Source organism: Megalobrama amblycephala, linkage group LG6 (assembly GCF_018812025.1).
Source record: "Megalobrama amblycephala isolate DHTTF-2021 linkage group LG6, ASM1881202v1, whole genome shotgun sequence".
In the NCBI taxonomy this organism is placed as follows: domain Eukaryota; kingdom Metazoa; phylum Chordata; class Actinopteri; order Cypriniformes; family Xenocyprididae; genus Megalobrama; species Megalobrama amblycephala.
Window position 1 is genome coordinate 36,901,787 of NC_063049.1, and position 19,681 is coordinate 36,921,467.

Consider the following 19,681-nt stretch of genomic DNA (forward strand, 5'->3'; position numbering starts at 1 on the left):
TCTGCCTAAACATGAAATCAATTTGAATAGAAGTAAACTAGGATGGTATACGAACCTGTAACTGTAGTTATATTGGCATGACAGATATCAGTGCCAAAGGAATTTGATACTTCACAAGAGTATTTTCCAGGAGTCTCATTGTTACATTCATGGAGGCATTCCAAGATACAAGTGTTCTCAATGATCCTTGTGTTATATCTGTATGAGGCATACAGTTGCTTTCCATCTTTGTACCATGTGACAAACATCTTCGGTGCTCCACTGAATGTACACTGAAGTCTCAGTTTCTGACTGAGAGGGATAGCCATGTCTGTCAACCTCTTCACAAATCGGGCAGGCTCTACGAAGAACAGCATCAGATCCATTTAAATTACTTTCTTATCAACAACAAGAACTCTACAAACAGGCAACATATCAACCTTTACAACATGCGGATTGTTCTTTAAAAACTCCTCAAATTTGCTGAAGTATGCAATATCTTTTAAGCTTGGAAACTTGCAGATGCAAACGCAAGGTGATCAATATCCCACAACAACAAGCACTCAAAAAACATGCCAGACCTCACTGTTGCCTTGATACAGGATAAAACAGATTTGAATTAAGACGCATGAGCCAATTCAATGAACGTGCACAATGTCACAGCAGCACACCATATTGTTGCCAACCCTCCAAAATAACAAAAAAACAAAAACAAAAACAAAAAAACAAAACAAAAAAAAACGTGATGAACATAAATTACACCATTCCAGGTGACATGCGGTCCAACGCTGCAATATCAAACTATTCCTTTATATCCATGGGCAAAATCCATGGGTATGGAACTTTGGAAGACGGGCAGGCAAGGGTCCAGTACAAATTACAAACCTGTAAGTGCCACTACTTTAGCATGACATATATCCGTTCCATAAACGTTTGAAACTTCACATGAGTATTTTCCTGTAGTCTCATTATTGCACTCATGCAGACACTCCAGGATACAGGAGTCTGATGTAACTTTGGTGTTGTATCGATATGAAGCATAGAGCTGTTTGCCTTCCTTGTACCAAGTGACAAACATTTTTGGAGCTCCAGTAAATGTGCATTCAAGTCTTAGTTTTTTGCTCATTGGAATGGATAGATCTGTCAACTTCTTCACAAAACGGGCAGGTTCTGAGGTGAAGAGGATTACAAAGCTTTAGTCCAAGAAATTAAATATAGGCCCATATATTAGAGAAGTGTCATTTCCAGTTCAGTGTTTAGAATTACTGGTATCTTTCATTCAAATTGAAAAGCCCAAAATTAATAGTGTAATAATGCTAGAGAATTTTTCAAATCCATAGTATACACACCCGTCACTGCAGTCACATTAGCATGACAAATATCTCTTCCGTAGGCATTGGAAACTTCACAAGAGTATTTCCCTGTGGTGTTCTTGTCACATTCATGAAGACATTCCAAAATGCAGGAGTTATCTGTAACTCTTGTATTGTATCTATATGATGCATAGAGTTGTTTGCCATCTTTGTACCAGGTCACAAACATTTTCGGGGCTCCAGTGAATGTGCACTCAAGTCTTAGTTTTTTGCTCATTGGAATGGATAGATCTGTCAGCTTCTTCACAAAACGGGCAGGTTCTGAGGTGAAGAGGATTAAAAACCTTTAGTCCAGGAAATTATATATAGGCCTATACAGTATCTCACAGAAGTGAGTACACCCCTCACATTTTTGTAAATATGTTATTATAACTTTTCATGCGACAACACTGAAGAAATGTCACTTTGCTACAATGTAAAATAGTGAGTGTACAGCTTGTATAACAGTGTATATTTGCTCTCCCCTTAAAATAACTCAATAGACAACCATTAATGTCTAAACTGCTGGCCACAAAAGTGAGAATGTGAAAATGTCCAAATTGGGCCCAAGTGTTACAAGGTCTCAGGTGTGAATGGGGAGCAGCTGTGTTAAATTTGGTGTTATTGCTCTCACTCTCTCATACTGGTAACTGGAAGTTCAACATGGTACCTCATGGCAAATAACTCTCTGAGGATCTGAAAAAAAGAATTGTTGCTCTACTTAAAGATGGCGTAGGCTATAAGAAGATTGCCAAGACCCTGAAACTGAGATGCAGCATGGTGCACATGCTCAGCGTCATATCCAGAGGTTGTGTTTGGGAAATAGATGTATGAGTGCTGCCAGCATTGCAGCAGAGGTTGAAGGGGAGGGGGTCAGCCTGTTAGTGCTCAGACCATACGCCGCACACTGCATCAAATTGGTCTGCATGGATATCGTCCCAGAAGGAAGCCTCTTCTAAAGATGATGGACAAGAAAGCCCACAAACAGTTTGCTGAAGACAAGCAGACATGGATTACTGGAACCATGTCCTGTGGTCTGATGAGACCAAGATAAACTTATTTGGTTCAGATGGTGTCAAGTGTGTGTGGCGGCAACCAGGTTGGGAGTACAAAGACAAGTGTGTCTTGCCTACAGTCAACCATGGTGGTGGGAGTGTCATGGTCTGGGGCTGCATGAGTGCTGCTGGCACTGGGGAGCTACAGTTCATTGAGGGAACCATGAATGCCAACATGTACTGTGACATACTGAAGCAGAGCATGGGCAGCAAGGCAGTATTTCAACATGATAATGACCCCAAACACACCTCCAAGACGAACAATGCCTTGCTAAAGAAGCTGAGGGTAAAGGTGATGGACTGGCTAAGCATGTCTCCAGACCTAAACCCTATTGAGCATCTGTGGGGCATCCTCAAACAGAAGGTGGAGGAGCACAAGATCTCTAACATCCACCAGCTCCATGATGTCATCATGGATGAGTGGAAGAGAAGCTCTGGTGAACTCCATGCCTCCATACATTTTCACTAAGGGGTGTACTCACTTTTGTGGCCAGCAGTTTAGACATTAATGGATGTGTGTTGAGTTGGTTTGAGGGGACAGCAAATTTACACTGTTATACAAGCTGTACACTCACTACTTTACATTTTAGCAAAGTGTAATTTCTTCAGTGTTGTCACATGAAAAGATATAATAAAATATTTACAAAAATGTGAGAGGTGTACTCACTTCTGTGAGATACTGTATATCACAGAAGTGTAATTTCCATTTAAGTGCTGATAATTACTGGTATCTTTCATTTAAGTTGAGAATCCCAAAATTAATAATGTAATAATGGTAAATTTGTAGAGCATTCCTGAAATCCATTGTATACACACCTGTCACTGCATTCACATTAGCATGACAAATATCTCTTCCGTAGGCGTTTGAGACTTCACAAGAGTATTTCCCTGTGGTGTTCTTGTCACATTCATGAAGACATTCCAAAATGCAGGAGTTATCTGTGACTCTTGTATTGTATCGATACGATGCATAGAGTTGTTTGCCATCTTTGTACCAGGTCACAAACAATTTCCGGGCTCCAGTAAATGTGCATTCAAGTCTTAGTTTTTTGCTCATTGGAATGGACAGATCTGTCAACTTCTTCACAAAACGGGCAGGTTCTGAGGTGAAGAGGATTAAAAACCTTTAGTCCAGGAAATTATAGGCCTATATATTAGAGAAGTGTGTAATTTCCATTTAAGTGCTTATAATTACTGGTATCTTTCATTCAAATTGAAAAGCCCAAAATTAATAGTGTAATAATGCTAGAGAATCATTCAAATCCATAGTATACACACCCGTCACTGCAGTCACGTTAGCATGACAAATATCTCTTCCGTAGGCATTGGAAACTTCACAAGAGTATTTCCCTGTGGTGTTCTTGTCACATTCATGAAGACATTCCAAAATGCAGGAGTTATCTGTCACTTTTGTATTGTATCTGTACGATGCATAGAGTTGTTTGCCATCTTTGTACCAGGTCACAAACAATTTCCGGGCTCCAGTAAATGTGCATTCAAGTCTTAGTTTTTTGCTCATTGGAATGGACAGATCTGTCAACTTCTTCACAAAACGGGCAGGTTCTGAGGTGAAGAGGATTAAAAACCTTTAGTCCAGGAAATTATATATAGGCCCATATATTAGAGAAGTGTAATTCCAGTTTAGTGCTTATAATTACTGGTATCTTTCATTTAAATTGAAAAGCCCAAAATTAAAAGTGTAAAAATGCTAGAGAATTATTCAAATCCATAGTATACACACCCGTCACTGCAGTCACATTAGCATGACAAATATCTCTTCCGAAGGCATTGGAGACTTCACAAGAGTATTTCCCAGTGGTGTTCTTGTCACATTCATGAAGACATTCCAAAATACAGGAGTTATCTGTGACTCTTGTATTGTATCTGTACGATGCATAGAGTTGTTTGCCATCTTTGTACCAGGTCACAAACAATTTCCGGGCTCCAGTGAATGTGCACTCAAGTCTCAACTTTTGGCTCATTGGGATGTAAAAGTTGCTCAGTTTCTTCACAAAGCGGGCAGGTGCTGATGCTGTGAGGAACAGTATAGCTAGAGTTACATCTCTACAAATAGGGGTTGTATAAAAAAATTATGATTGTAGCATTAAAATGTTGTTCTGGAGTTAATATACATTCACCATGACAAGTCAAATGTATTTAATTACAAGAGTAATAACTGAAATCCATGTTGAGCACAGCATCTGATTTAAAGAATTACATAATTTTGAAAGAATACTGATATTGACATTCCAAGATGGTTGTCTGTTTTCCATTCCTTAGCCAATTCATAATTATATAATTTAGCATTCCATGTAAGAGGTAAAACATTGGGGAACAACAAGAGACCGTGTCACTTTAGCATGTGACTGGTTATTTCATAAGAGTGGTTATTTCACTGCACAATCCAAGAATAAAAAGGAATTCCAATACTCCAGTAAAGGCCAAGTGCCATCATTTCTGTGCCATCCTTCAAGTCAAGATATCTGAACTGACATTTACTCAGTTTGTGACAAAAGAAAAGACTGAAAACTCTTCAATATTAATGGCTTGACATGAAATGTAATGCGTCCATTTTGAAGAATGTTGCAGTTTCTGTCCCATTTTGGTTTCTTCCAAACACAAGATGTCTCTTGAACCTCTTCCATTTCATCAGCTTTTCAAAAAGTTTGGGTAGATTGAGTCTTCGGAAAGGCATGTGGTTCTGATTCAGATAAGAACATTTTCATAAGACGAAGAATTTGTACAAGATGCGTTGTTTGACGTTTTGCAGTCAGTTTTGCCAGCAACCACTGTCAAGATATCCATTATTAATTGACCAGTAAAACCAGTCACAGTTTCTGACATCCACAACAAGATAAAGCAAAGCAAATACTGTCAGATGAAGACAAAACTAAACCTAGACCAAACATCCTTAGCAACAAGTACATACCAAACATGGGATTGTGAAGGCACTGAATCACTTGACAAAAGCAATAAGAACTGTGATTTTCAAATAAAGAGAATGAAATACAACAAAAGATAGATTCGTATCCATTATAGAAAAGGTATGCAAAACGCAATCCAGTCTAAAAGAACCCCAAGCAATGTTCAAATATCTTAAGATACTGCATCCTTTTGCCAACCTTTAACTACAAGAGAAGCAGAACAACTAATTACTCTAGCATAATTCAATTCAAATGCACTCAATTCTATCTTCAAATGTTATTGTAAGAATCTAAAGACTAGCTTCCAGGACAAAGAATCAGTATAATAAAAAAAAAAACCCACAGGCCTTGGAAATACAAAGCCAGAAGCACAAGTAAAAAGTCCAGTGAAAAAAAGTCAGAATCCAGTCAGTAATTGACCATAGATGTTACGAACATAGACAAAAAGGTTTAATATAGTAAAAGGAATTAGAATTAATTATATTATTCAGTGTGTTTGTTTTCTAAAGAATGAATTTACGAATCGTATTAGTGATTAACATCTCCTGATGTAATGTATAAACTACATGAAAAGTTGCAAAATATAAAATTTCAAAATTGTACTATACTTTTAACCTTACTGGTATTGCACTGGTGTTTTTATGTTTTTATGCTTGATGTTGAAAAATTTTGATATTGCAGGTCAACCTTGAAAAATTAAAAATAAATCAGATAATTCATGGCAACAGCAACTGCTTAATTGTCTGAAAGCATTGTTAAAAGTTTTAGCTTGCCATTGTAGCCCGCGCTGCCTGTTAGTAACACACCTGTTAGTGCTGGGAACCTGCAGCGATTATTCTTCTTGTCTTTCTCAAGCATACTAACCTCTTATTATAGCAACTGATTTTGAGGTGATTTTTCCAACTTCGTTTGATAGGCTACATTGGTACTCCCCAAAATCTGAACTTTCAAAGGGACGTGTCTCCAAATATTCAATTAAATCTTCAAAAAATATTTTGTCAGAATTTATGTGCCTCTTATTCTTCAACAAGTTTATTTCAAATGGGGTAGTACCAATGAGCTCACTCCCAAATAAAGCACTGGTCACCTTCTCTACATCCAGCATTGGTAATTCTTTTGTGATGGAGGGGGTTTCTGAGAATAAAAATTAAACGGATTTCAGCAAAACCATAGTCAAAAACTCGTATTCCTATTATTAATAGTACTGATCATCTTGATAACAATAACTATAACTACACTAGCAACCAGCTCAGGTTTTTTTCCGGGGGGGGGTTCCTCACCAAACCTAATTTTATGATTTTATGTATATAAAATTATCCACATATATTCTAAGCATTCAATATCTTACCAATCAAAGGCAATGTCACACAAGGCTCAAGAGCCCCAAAACTTTGCAGTGCAGTTGCATTTAGATTCTAAAGAACGCAAAGTGTGTGGAAATACTTTGGTGGGTAGGTAGTGAGTTGCTGAATAACCAGCATTTTCATCATCTGTACCTTTTTACACACTTGCACACACAGAGATATGTACACTACAGCACATCACAAATCAAGACAACATGTATCACTAGGGACATTTTCTGCACAGGACTTACCATGTTGTCAAAAAAGAAGAGCAGTTTGGTCCCTACTCTACAAGCAAAGCAATAACGTCTACATTGGTCTTGCCATTTTTGAAAGCCAACTATGGTATGACTCTTCCTTGCATTCTTAAGTGATCCTATGCATCCATTTCAGTCATGTGACTTTTTTCTGATCATCCACCATATTTATGACCATCAGTAGGGAAGAGTTATAGCAGTGAATACAAAAAGCACATGAACAGAGATACCAAGAAAACAATCACTGGATCCATACCCAAGTCCCAGAATACATTTTACAGATATCAAGTTAGCATAGACCCTAACAAAATCAAATATACTTTTTTCAATATTTTCATCCAAAATCCATCTCCATAGCCCATCATACAGAGAGACAGTTATATAGAGATGGACTGTGAATTAAATATACATTTATAAATGTATTTGAATGTTAGATTGGGTAGGGTCTGAGCTAATGTCAGATCTGTAAATATGTTTTCTAGGATTTGATCTGGTATGGATCAAATACAGTGATCAACATTTTTTTCTTAGTATCTCTGTTCAGGTGTTTTTGTTTTCATCAACTTTTCTTTTCCCCACTGATGGTCATAACTATGGTGGATAAAGTAACGTAACTGAAATTGATGAATTCCCAAAATTATAATCCAATATGCACTCAACAAACAATGGAATATATAAATCTGAATATCAGTTACCTCTACAACATAAGGCCATCAAAATATTTGATAACCTGTATCATAGATGTATTGCAAATATTTACAGCTAGTTCACATAGTAGAAAATATCTTTACTTATTAGAAGAGATTCTAAAATTAGTACAAGTAATGTATTTTTAAATGGAAAAAAGAAAAAGAAAAAAAGATCTTAAAACCATCACATACATTTCCTAGTGTCTGGGCTTAAACATGGTTACAGAGACAGGTGGAAATATTGATCCCAGGTGGATTTACTATATTAATAAAAAAATAAAAAAGAGCGAATAAAAAGAATAATATTGAGAGGAAGACATTTTCAGTGATCTAAAAATCACTTTGAAAGAATTTAAGATGAATCATATATTGCTTATATATGATTACAAAACATACACAACTCATTGTCATACACAAGAGTGCAGATTGGATTTCAAGGAGAGAAAAAAATGCTGAACCCTTAAAAATCAGTAACCTTTGTTAAAGAGTTGTCGGCAGCAGAAGCAAAGCATATAATGTCAAAACCAGTTGACTCACCAGTGATGTTCATTTTAGCAGAGCAGGTGTCACTACCGTGCTTGTTTGAGGCACGACAACTGTATTCACCACTGTCGGCCTTTGTTGGGTTAAGGAGCTCCAGAGATGATGTGCTTTGCCAGCTGATGATCCTAAACTTGTCACTCTGTCTAATCTCTGAGCCAGACTTGAACCACTTGAAGGTCACATTAGGTGTCTCTTCAATCTCGCATTCAAATTTCACTGGGCTGCCGATGGTGCTCTCCATATCACAAATCTTCTTCTTGAAAACTGGAGGCACTGAAATTTGTAAGAAGATAAAATACAAAAATGAATACTTAGCCTGATTTGTGTGATATATAAGGATTCATCAGAAATGGGAAGGTAGGAATGAAAGTAATCCTGGGATGACATGAAAAAAAAAAAGAATGATGTGAACGTTAGCAAATAGGTGATGAAGAGCCATACATGACATGGTCATGCTTGAAGAACTCAGCAGAAGATGAAAATGTGCCATATTATATTGAAAGAGGATGAAAAGATATTTAGCATACATAATGTATGCTTAAAAATAATTCTAAAAGAAATGGTGAAGTAATGGAAAGATGATGTAGCGGGTGCCAACTGGTTGATTAGTGATGGTCTGAGTTGATTTGTTAAGAATGATCTATATCATCTAAGATGACAAAATCCACACAGTCCAACCTCTTGAGACAACAGTGAGCCTTGATGATGATGATGATATCTTGCCAGCTTCACTCACAGCTTCACAGGTGTATTCACCTTCATGTTTCACCTTGATAGCTTTGTTGATTACTAGTGTGTAAGAATCGTTGTCCTTTAAACATTTGAACTCTTTGCCAGATTTGATCAATTCTCCATTCAAAAGCCAGTTTACACTTTTTACACCTTTTATTCTCACAGACAATGTAACTTTGGAATTCTCCTCTGCAGTAATGTCTTTTAATGGTATTTCAAACAAGAGCTCTTCGGTCAAATGCTCAATCAAAATGTCCTCTGTTAAAACCTTCTCTCTTTTGTCTTCTTGAATAAGAACATTCATAGACTCTTCCACAGCGATCTGCCTAGGAGGTGCATCAACTGTAATATCTGAAACACACACCTCTCTCTTATAATGTTCAGATGAAATGGATTTCATTTCCCTGCGTTCAGTCTCACTGAAACTGTGGACCTCCATTTTGGATTCTACAGCCTTCTGAGTTGCATGGTGCTCTGACTCCAGGATAGCAGTTTGCCTTTGAGTCATTGCAGACTGCAAAGAGACTTGAGCTTCTGTTTGCAGAGCAGCAGACTGCATTTTAGGTGTTGTAAACATTTCAACATTTTCTGTTAAAATTGTTGTGGATAATGGATATGAAGAAGCTTGGCTAGCCAGCAATCTCTCGGGTCTGTCAAGTTTTAAGATGTTTGACTGTTCAGAGCTGAAGACAGGTTTCTCCTGATTAAGTATAGAATAGAAAGCAGCATGAAGTTCGTTTTTAAGAGCCGCTGTCTGAGGGTATACACCCTCGAAGACAATTGTAATTTCTATAGGTGGACCAGCTGTTGTAATAAGGTAAGTGAACATCATGCATTTCGGTTCCATACGCACATTGACCTCCTTTACTTCCACAACTCCTAAACCTTGCACTACATCTGCCAAAATCAAAGGCTGATCACAAGCCACAGCAGACTGAAGTGTCATTTTTAACTGCTGTTTGATGTCCAAGCTGTGTGATTTTGGTACAGGAATTACAAAGGTAAGTTCCTTGGGAAGAGTTTTGCTTTCCTGTGATTCACTTACTAAAAGAGGTTCGAATGGCTGTGTTGTAATGTTTATTTTAGTCCCCTCTGATCTGGTAAATCCTTCAGACATTTCACCTGTCAGAGTAAGTTTTTCCTCCATAAGTATTGACTGCCTTACAGACTGACCTTCTTGAATCTGAACTGCAAAGTCTTGCTCTGCAGCCTCAAGAGCAACACAACTTTCTGTTGATATGGCTTTTTCCTCTACATGCAAAGGCTGAACAGGTACTCTAGGCTCTACATCTGTCTTACAAGTGAATTTCTCAACTGCTTTGAAACTGTCTGTGAAACCCTCTTCTATAGAATGAGATTCAGACATGGACGCTGCATGCATGTTATTCCACCAATCCTCTTTCTGCACAATTGCACTATGCGGCTTGACTTCACTGGCAATAGGGCTTTCCTTTGAAAGTGGTATAGGCTGTGAGACTACCTGAAGAACACTCAAGGGTCTGGCTTCTGTTTTTTGCTCAATCTTAAGACCTTTTACTGTCACATCAAGACCTTTGGTATAATCTGAAGTCAGTTCTACTCGTTCTTCTTTAGTGGCTACAAATTTACAGTCTTTTTCTTGTCTCTGGGTGGCTTTCTGTTCATCTGGTTTTTCAAATGAAAGTAACCCTTCTTTACATAAAGTAGTTTTCGACTGCAGCGAGTGGAGATGCAGTTGGGCAGGAACCTCTACTCTAGGCTTTGCAACCATTGCGGTATCCTTGGATGCCAACTGTGTTACTTGTTCATAAAAAACTGTTTTCTGGTCATCAGAAGAAACTGTGTGTAAAAGAACTGGCATTTTTCTGACATCCGCCAACTCCAAATCTGGCTTCTCAATGGTAAATCTGCCTTCAGAGAGAAGAGTGTCTTGGTCTTTGATAAGCTGTAAATTAAGCACCTGATCCAATTCTTTCTGGGAATGGACTGAAAAAGGATGCTCCAGGACAGGTATTTCAGTGGTTTTGTCAGCTTGAAGCTTGTTCTTTTCTTCAATAATCAGGGCTGATTTTAATATTGGATCTTTAGAGAGCTGAGCAGTTTCCTTAACTGGCCTATGCATTTCAAGGGGTTTTTCTTTTAAAAGGGTGTGCTCAGTTTCACTAACTGATGTAAGTACTGGTTTGGCTTGTTCCTCTTCTGCTAAACATTCAATGGACTCAACAGTTGCTAGCTCTGCAGTATGACATGCTGTAAGCGCGACATTCTCCGATGATGTTGCAGTATACAATAACTTAACCCCTTCGGTAACTTTGTAGCTTCTCGCCTCTTCAGGGCTTTTAATATTTGTGCATTCCTCTCGTAGAATTGGCAACTTAATTTCAACTTGAGGACCAATAACACTAACCTTTGGTGCTAAAGTTGTGTGAATCTTTTCTGTTTCACTTTTTATCAAATCCTCAGCTTTCACTATGCTAAGAGGTGTAGTACTCTCTGAAATAGCAGACATAAGTTTTGAGGGTGTCTCAAAACTCAATTCAAGCTCTTTGACTTCTGGACTAACAATATGATCACAGTGCTGTTCACTAAAGCTTTTGTTTTCTTGTACGGCAGAGATCATTGCAGCCATATGCAGTTGTTTCAGAGGAGTTGCCACCACTGGGTTTGGCTGGGCAGGGGCAACTTTTACTTCCTCCTGCACATCATGAGACTGCAATACTGCTGCTTGGTGAGTTACCTGCTCCATTTGCACAGTGGCTGCAGATATATCTAAAGTATGCAAGGTTTCTATCTGCTCACTTGCAACAGTTTGTCTCTCTTCTGTGGCAATGGTGTAAGCCATCTGGTGTCCCTGCTGAAGGCTAGTTCTGACTTGTTCCGGAAGGCTGACACTATGTAACTCAGTGGCTTCAGATGTTAAAACAGTCCTCAAGAATACATTAAGTTTTGCACTGCAAGAAGTTTCTCCAAGAGGATTAGATGCCTTACAAGAGTAAAGACCACTGTCACTTTGTTGAATGCCCAATATCTTTAAATATCCAGACCCATCTTTGTTGTTCACAATGATGCAGTACTTGCTAGGCTGTATATAGTTGCTATCTCTGTACCACTGAACATCAGGAAATGGAACCCCTGTTACAGTGTATTCAAAGAGAGCATGGCTCCCAACTGCGCACTGCACATGCTCAATTGCTTTGATGAAATACGGAGGCTGCCCAATGGTCTCTTCTTGTTTCTTTATGTCTTTCACATTTACATGAAGATAGGAAGTACATGTTGACTTGCCAAATCGGTTGCTCGCTGTGCAAGAATACTCTCCCTCCAACTCTTTGGTAATCTTAGTTATGACAAGAGTGTGTTCTTCCTTCTCTTGGACAAATGTATAAAAAGATGAGGACTTTATCAATTGGCCATTGTGGTACCACTGAATAAATGGCTTAGGAAATCCAGACACAATCACAGTAAACTTAGCCGTGTTTCCAACAGTTGCAATTGCTGATGAGAATTTGGTAACAAAAACTGGCTTTTCTGGCTTTTTCTCTAATGACTCTGAAAATAATTTAGACTCTGGCTGGAGTTCAAATGTTTTGCTTTTTTCTTTTAAATGAAGACTTGTTGCGCAAGAATCCTCCTCAGTTGAGATAGTCGAGGTAGAAAACACTGAATAAAAAATGATGAAATGGTTCATTTGTCATAATATAGATATATATCATATAATACAACTGCCATAATATATATCATAATATCTACAAAATACATAAATAAAACACTCTGTTAGTAGAGGGAAAAAACTGCAGATTCATTATAAATGCAAATATTTTTATAAAAGTATGTACAGCAAAAATAAATAAAGGCCTCACAACAAAATTAAACAAAGTAAACAGAAGATAACAAGTCACCATAATTTGCATTTTATTCATTTACCTTTGGCTTCTTCATAACTGGCCTCCTCATCCACTTTAGGCACTGTGAAAACACAAACAAATATTAGATATGTGACAGCAGCAGTTTCTGTGCAGTATATCATAAAAACCCATATTCTCCTTCAAGCATAATGAAAATGGACCACATCTCCCTTGTAGAACACCCATGACAGGTGTCCACTGCAGTCACTGTCAGACTCCCTTAGAAACAACATTTGCATGTTGTGATTTTTTTTCCTTTTTTTTCTGTCCCTTTCTACTTATAAGAGTGGACATATGAGTAAAAAAGTGTGCCCAGGGCTAACATAAAAGGTGGTAAAGACCAAAGCATGCAAATGCCAACCTGTCTTCATTCTGAGATGAGTGCTGCATGTTTTGTCTCCAGCAGCATTGATAACTTTGCAAGAATGTGTGCCCCCTTGGTCAGAACCAATATTCTTTACATTTAAGTAGCACAAGGGCCCATCATGTTTCAAGGAGTATGACCTTGGCTCTTCAACATTCAACTGGTTGTGTAGCCATACAACGAATGGAGAGGGGCTTCCTTTGATTACATAATAAAGAGAAGCACTCTCCCTTTGTTTGGCAAGGAATTCTGGGGACAGTTTCACAAGGAACTCTGGCTGAATTGCATCATATATGTCACGCTCCAACAAAGGGATAACATCAGGATTGTAATGTCGGCTTATCTGCCACTTTGTTGTCAGGGCTCCAACATTCTGTAGGGACTCCTGCTTTTCTTGGTCAGTGGCCTTTTTACTTGACTCATTTTCAGTTTTAGAAGATTTACTGATAGAATCGGAGGGTACGGGGGTTTCGTTGGGGTTCGCTTCTTTAGCTGAGTGAGAATAAAGTTAGGGAAATTTATTAGGGATTATTCAGTAATTCAGCAAGATATTTTAGCATTGATAAGAACAAAAACGTTAGTAAGATGGAGGATGATGTTAGGCCAGGCATGTGAAGGATCAAACTATTTAAAGTATTAAAATAGATTACATGGGATATTACATTGTAAATTCAATTCAAAATGAAAGTTGGTTATAACCACATAAAACATATTTTAGATTAACAAAACACCAGCAGGAAGCAGATGGGATGAAATGAGCATCAAAGACAAAACAAAAACTATAACCACCTTCCACTGTGAGCTGTGCAGACGTTCGACTCTCGCCATTTCTATTTTTAACAGTACAGCAGTAATGTCCCTGGTCCCCAAGATGGACATTGAAAATGATGAGAGAAATGAGCTGGCCTTGATGTACATACTGCACCCTTTCTGTATTTGTGATTGTCCTTCCGTTATGATCCCATACAATTTCAGTAAATGGCTGTCCACTGAAGGAACACTTGAACTGAGCCACATCACCCAGGCTGACAATTATATCACCCATTTTCTGGGTCAAAACAGGGCTTGTAGAATATTCTTCCACAGAGGTAACTTGTTGGACATCTATGCTTTTAACAGATGTTGTGGACATCATCACTGTAGAGACGCTTTCAAAAGTTTGCATAGTGGAAGAATGAATCTCACTCATGGTCTGGGAGGTGACCATCTCCGAATGAGTCATTCCGGTGCTCGAAACACTTTGCCTACCTACTGTTCTCACACTGAGATCTGAGCGATAAAAAGAATAACATTAAACATTTGTAAATGTAAAGTTTAAAAATAATAGATCATCACTAGGGTAAAGGTAGTGAGAGATGGCATAATTCCATGGATGAGTCTCAAAATCCATGAGGATGATGACAAGCAAAATGTGATTTCTATTTCAAAAGTTATTTATATGGATGTTTTGTGAGAAAAAAAAAAAAAAAAAAAACCTATTCATTGAAAATAATGTCTGTGGTTAGTTTTCTCAATAATATAAAAAAGGGTGATGCAATTTGTATCTTTTAATGTTTCTTCTAAATTGTGCCGGAATGATCAATGAATTTTGTTAAAAAACAGTGCTTTTCACATGCACAGTAAAGAATCATGGGGTCTGGTCTTGGTAAGGTCGTAGGCATCCATAATGTTTGTCCCAAGTGTATTTCAAGTTAATGACCTGACCATCATGCATGACATCTAAAACCTGTATTAAGCAATGGAACATGCTTTCAAAAAAAGGGTCAGGTTGCTCAACAAGAAAACAATGGCATAGTCTTTAGAGTAGACAAGGAACCTAAAAAGTTTGCACATACCATTGACCGTCAAAACTGCAGAGCAAGAGACCATTCCTCCAGAATTGCGTGCAACACATGTGTATTCTCCTGCGTCTGCAACATATGCTCTGAAGATCTCGAGCTGGCAGATATCATCAAACTGAGACATTCTGAAGTTGTCAGACTTCACAATTTCCTTATCTCTGCAGTACCAGGTAATCTTGAGATCTGTACAAATTAAATGAATTCTTTCTTATTCCACAAAAAATATTATATATGCTAATTAAAAATTTAAAAACAAAATCTATGTTTCACAATTGTTTAATGCAAAGGGTTGAGCCTTACCATCCCCAGTGACACGGCACTGGAATCTAGCTGATTCTCCCTCTTCAGCAGAGGTACCTTGCAGTGAGGTAATAATTACTGGTGGAGACACTGGAGCCACCGTGTCTGGAGAAACCACTTCTGAAACTGTTCACAGAAATTAAGTTTGTGTTAAAAATATTGGTCATATGAAAATATCTAAAACTGGTTTTAAATAACAGTTCTGACTCATGATAAGCTCACCTTCCACATTAAGTGATGCAGAACTTGTGGCTACCCCATAGTCATTCTTAGCTTCACAGTTGTACTGAGCTGCATCCTCTGGGAAGACTTCAATGAGCAACAATATGTGCTCATTTCCCTCCCTCAGGAACTTACACTTAAACCCAGAAGATAGGGCCTGAGAGTTCTTATACCAGGACACCTGAGGCTGAGGAATTCCTGTCACCTCCACAGAGAAGCGTGCAGGTTTGCCAGCCTCAACAGACAGGGGCTGCATATGCCTGATGATCTGAGGAGGCTCAGGGACTGAATTAAATCAAGACATATATTAGACCAAGACAATCAGCTTCACAACCTACACTTTAATGTAGTGGTTCAATGCACTAGGAGTATAATGGTATGCCATGGACAGAAATAGTTAAGGATATATTCAGATTAGGTACTGTATATACAAACTACCATTCTATAGTTTGGGGTCAGGATGCATTAAATTGATCAAAAGTGACAGTAACGACTTCTCCATTTGTTACAGAAAAATCTATTTCAGAAATATGCTTTTCTTTAGAAAAAATGTATCATGGTTTCCACAAAAAAAAAAAAAAAAAAAAAAAAGTACAACTGATTTCATATTCTATAATAAGAAATGTTAAACGTAATGATTATGTGACACTGAAGACTGGAGTAATGGCTGCTGAAAATTCAGCTTTGCCGTCACAGGAATACATTACACTTTAAAATATATTAAAAAAGAACACTCTTTAAATTGTAAGTTTTTACTGTATTTTTGGTCAATTAAATGCAGCCTTGGTGAGCAAAAGACACTTATTTAAAAAACATTTACAGAATCTTACCGACCTCAAACTTTTGAATGGAAGTGTAAATACAGTCAAACCAAAATTTATTCAGACACCTTGAACATTTCATTCATTAATACAGTTTATTCTCTATTGTTTAAAAAAATGGTTTTACTTTATTTTGCTATCCTCACTTACATAAATGAACTATAGTGTCCTGCACCCACTAGTAAAAAATGTCTGAATAATTTTTGGTATGACTGTATGTATGCAAAATAAACAGAACATTTATTTAAATAAATTTATAGATATCTGAACTGTACACTCACTCTGGACATGTAGATTGACTGAGCTCCTGTTCTTTCCTGCAATGAATGTATATTCTCCAGCATCACTTCTGTAAGTTTCAGTGATTGTCAAGCGATGTGTCTTTCTAACTGTCACATAGTTAAAGCGCTCCTCAAAAGATTGAATTTCAACACCATTCTTCAGCCAGCGGCCTTCAATTTCATCCTCATTAACTTCAAACTCAAATGTAGCCCTCTGTTTCTCAACCACCTGAAAAGCATAAAAAAGAGAGAAAAAAATTCATTTCACCATGGCACACAAGTAATGTTTTAATAAGCGACTGTAATAAGACAAAAGATAGTTACAGTGATATCCTTCTCAGCAGGCTCAGAGATGCGGACATCCTTGCCCTCCACTATGAGGTTTGCTTTGGAAACACTTGCACCAGCAACCACAGAGAACTCTCCGGCATCAGACATGCGAACAGTCTGGATCAACAAACGCTGCAGGAATTTGTCAGTGGTGGCTTTGAATCTAAAACAATGAGGAAGTTGCATATTATGGACACAGTTGAGATCTTGTTTGGGCATAAAAATAATTAAATATCCTTAAAACAAGACAAAGGTGATTAAGAAGCAAAAGTGCAAAAGACATTATGACTATATATCTTTTGTTTTAAGCATTAATCTATCAAAAATGAGTAAGATTTATTATTTACACAAGTCATAATGTCTTATACAGAAATAAGATCATTAAAGATATTGATTAAGAAATGTTTTTGTTTTTAAGATATCTGCTGTGTAATTTACATTATAACTGAGGACATACCTGTCAGACAACTCAAGCTCCTGCCCATCCTTCATCCACATCACAGGGACGTTGGGTTCAGAGAGCTCACATTCAAATATAGCCTTCTTCTTCTCAGTTACCTTTATATCTTTAATGTGCTTGGTGAATTCAATCACACGAGCTGGAGAAAACAGATTTTTGTTAGTCAATCTATTAGGTTACATAAAGGCAGCTGTCAATAGAAAAACCAAACTAACCATCAACAAAGAGTTTTGCAGATGTTTCAGCAGATCCAGCCACAAACTTGTAGTCTCCACCATCCCCAAAGTGAACGTTTCGGATAGTGAGAGAGTGGGTGAACTGTTTGCAGCGAGCTTGGCATCTATCACTGGACCGTATTTCTACTCCATTCTTTAGCCATTTGTAGGTGATGCCTTCATAGTTGACGGTCACCTCAAATGTAACAGTGTCTTTTTCTTTAGCATTGAGGTTTTGAAGCATGGATGTGATCAGAATTGCTGAAAGATTTAAAATTGCATTTGTGAATATGCTGATTAACTTTATATATCTTTTAAGTTTACAGACAGCATACAAATTACTCACGTTTTACAGTCAGGGTAGCAGAGACTTTGTCATTTCCACACACAAATGTGTATTCTGAAATGTCCTCCTGGCTGGCATTCATGACTTTCAGCTGATGAAGTTTGCCCTGCACCACAATTCCAAACTTCTCGCTCATCTCAATCTCAACTCCGTTTTTCAGCCAGATGGATGGAACATTGAAATGTGAAACTTCACACTCGAACGTGGCCACATGGGTCTCTGGAACCTCAATGTTCTTCATTGGTTTTGTTACTCTCAAATCTGAATATATGCAAGAAAGATAAAACATATTTAGAACTCCAAATTTCACATTTAAGGTGAACACTATTGAAGAAAACATTTTTTTCAAATACTTACATTCAACATGAAGATGAGCACTGGAGTGCAGATGTCCGACCACAGCAATGTATTCACCTGCCAAGTGACCTTCAACACTCTGAATGACAAGTTTGTGGGCTTTCCGCTCAGACAGTATTTTTATATTTGAACTTGGCTTGAGCTCCTGATTATTGAACATCCACTTAACTGGAATGTCATCATGGGACAAACTCAGCTCAAATGAGGCAGTTGCACCCAGCAGTGATGTCACATCCTTTGGCTTTTTCACAATTTTGATAGCTATAAAAGAGATTAAAAGGTATTGAAATACATCTAATAACAGCAGACAGATTTATATAACTGTATACTTGACAAATAATTAACATATAAACATACTTTCAACATTTAGTCTGGCATTAGCAGAGAGTTTTCCAAGTTTGAAACCATAGACTGATTCATCTTGGGTGTTGCAGTTCTTGATCTTCAGGGTGTGAACCATGCCAACGACTGTTATCTCAAATTTATCACTTGGATGAATCTCAACACCATTTTTGATCCACTGGGATCCTTTCACATCCAAATGGGTGAGTTCAAGACTGAATACTGCCTCCTGGGTCTCAGTTACGGTTTGGTTCTTCATTGTCTTCCTGATTTTAACAGCTTGGATAAAAAAGTAAGAAATTACATTTAAATAATTTAAAATGGATGAGAAAACATAATTTGCAGTGAACTAATCCAACAACATAGTTTACCTTCAACTTTCAAGTTGCCAGATGTCTTAGAGTTTGCCACCTGATAGGTGTACTCTCCAACATCCTGTGGCCTGGTGATGACGATGACAAGGCGTCTAACAGCACCATTATTTTCACTTATGATATTATCGCTGAAGTCAACAGAGTGGCCATCTTTGAGCCATTTGCCTTCTGTAGTAGGATTAGCAACTTCACACTCCAGCACAGCAGTTTGGGATTCTGCTACAGTCAAATCATGGAGTGGCCTGTTTATAGCACCACCTAGTGGAGAGATTAAAAAACAATGCCACAACTCAGTCACGTGACATGATTCCCACATTGTGCATGGCAAATTAGTATGTACTTTGATTTTAAAAAGCAATTTAAATGTCTACGTACCTGACACAATAAGCTTTGCTCTAGATTCCTTCTCACCAGCCATGAAGATGTACTCTCCTTCCTCATCCTTCATGGCATTCAAAACAGTGAGGCTATAGTGTGTACCTTTGCCCTCAATCTTGTACTTTGGACCTGCTTTTAAAGGTTGACCCTTGAAAGTCCAGAGAGCATCAATGCCAGGATGAGATACCTCCACTTTAAATGTGACATTCTGGGTCTCAGTGCAAACACAGTCCTCCATGTGCTTAACAATAGATATAGCTATAAAACACAATGAACAATGCCATCATCATCA

The 19,681-nt window shown here is 37.8% G+C and overlaps 2 protein-coding genes across 2 annotated transcripts in view; both read right to left on the minus strand.

The window, feature by feature from the left end:
• LOC125270626 (titin-like) overlaps positions 1–19,681 on the minus strand; it is a 137,859-nt gene that overhangs the window by 103,952 nt on the left and 14,226 nt on the right. Inside the window, 22 exon segments of the mRNA XM_048194421.1 lie at positions 56–340; positions 865–1,149; positions 1,329–1,613; positions 3,203–3,487; positions 3,665–3,949; positions 4,128–4,418; positions 8,137–8,415; positions 12,778–12,819; positions 13,120–13,614; positions 13,912–14,391; positions 14,958–15,146; positions 15,264–15,389; positions 15,486–15,770; positions 16,588–16,816; positions 16,912–17,080; positions 17,375–17,516; positions 17,593–17,853; positions 17,939–18,199; positions 18,296–18,556; positions 18,653–18,916; positions 19,009–19,269; positions 19,387–19,647. Coding sequence (XP_048050378.1) covers positions 56–340; positions 865–1,149; positions 1,329–1,613; positions 3,203–3,487; positions 3,665–3,949; positions 4,128–4,418; positions 8,137–8,415; positions 12,778–12,819; positions 13,120–13,614; positions 13,912–14,391; positions 14,958–15,146; positions 15,264–15,389; positions 15,486–15,770; positions 16,588–16,816; positions 16,912–17,080; positions 17,375–17,516; positions 17,593–17,853; positions 17,939–18,199; positions 18,296–18,556; positions 18,653–18,916; positions 19,009–19,269; positions 19,387–19,647 — 5,721 coding nt within the window.
• On the minus strand, positions 8,422–12,769 carry LOC125270633 (titin-like). Its single transcript, XM_048194449.1, has one exon. It carries the CDS (start codon positions 12,539–12,541, stop codon positions 8,792–8,794), a length of 3,750 nt encoding a protein of 1,249 aa, XP_048050406.1. The 5' UTR covers positions 12,542–12,769; the 3' UTR covers positions 8,422–8,791.

What these genes read in the sequence shown, in the direction of transcription:
- LOC125270633 (XM_048194449.1), bottom strand. Translation starts at nt 12,541, where the DNA reads ATGAACCATTTCATCATTTTTTATTCAGTGTTTTCTACCTCGACTATC.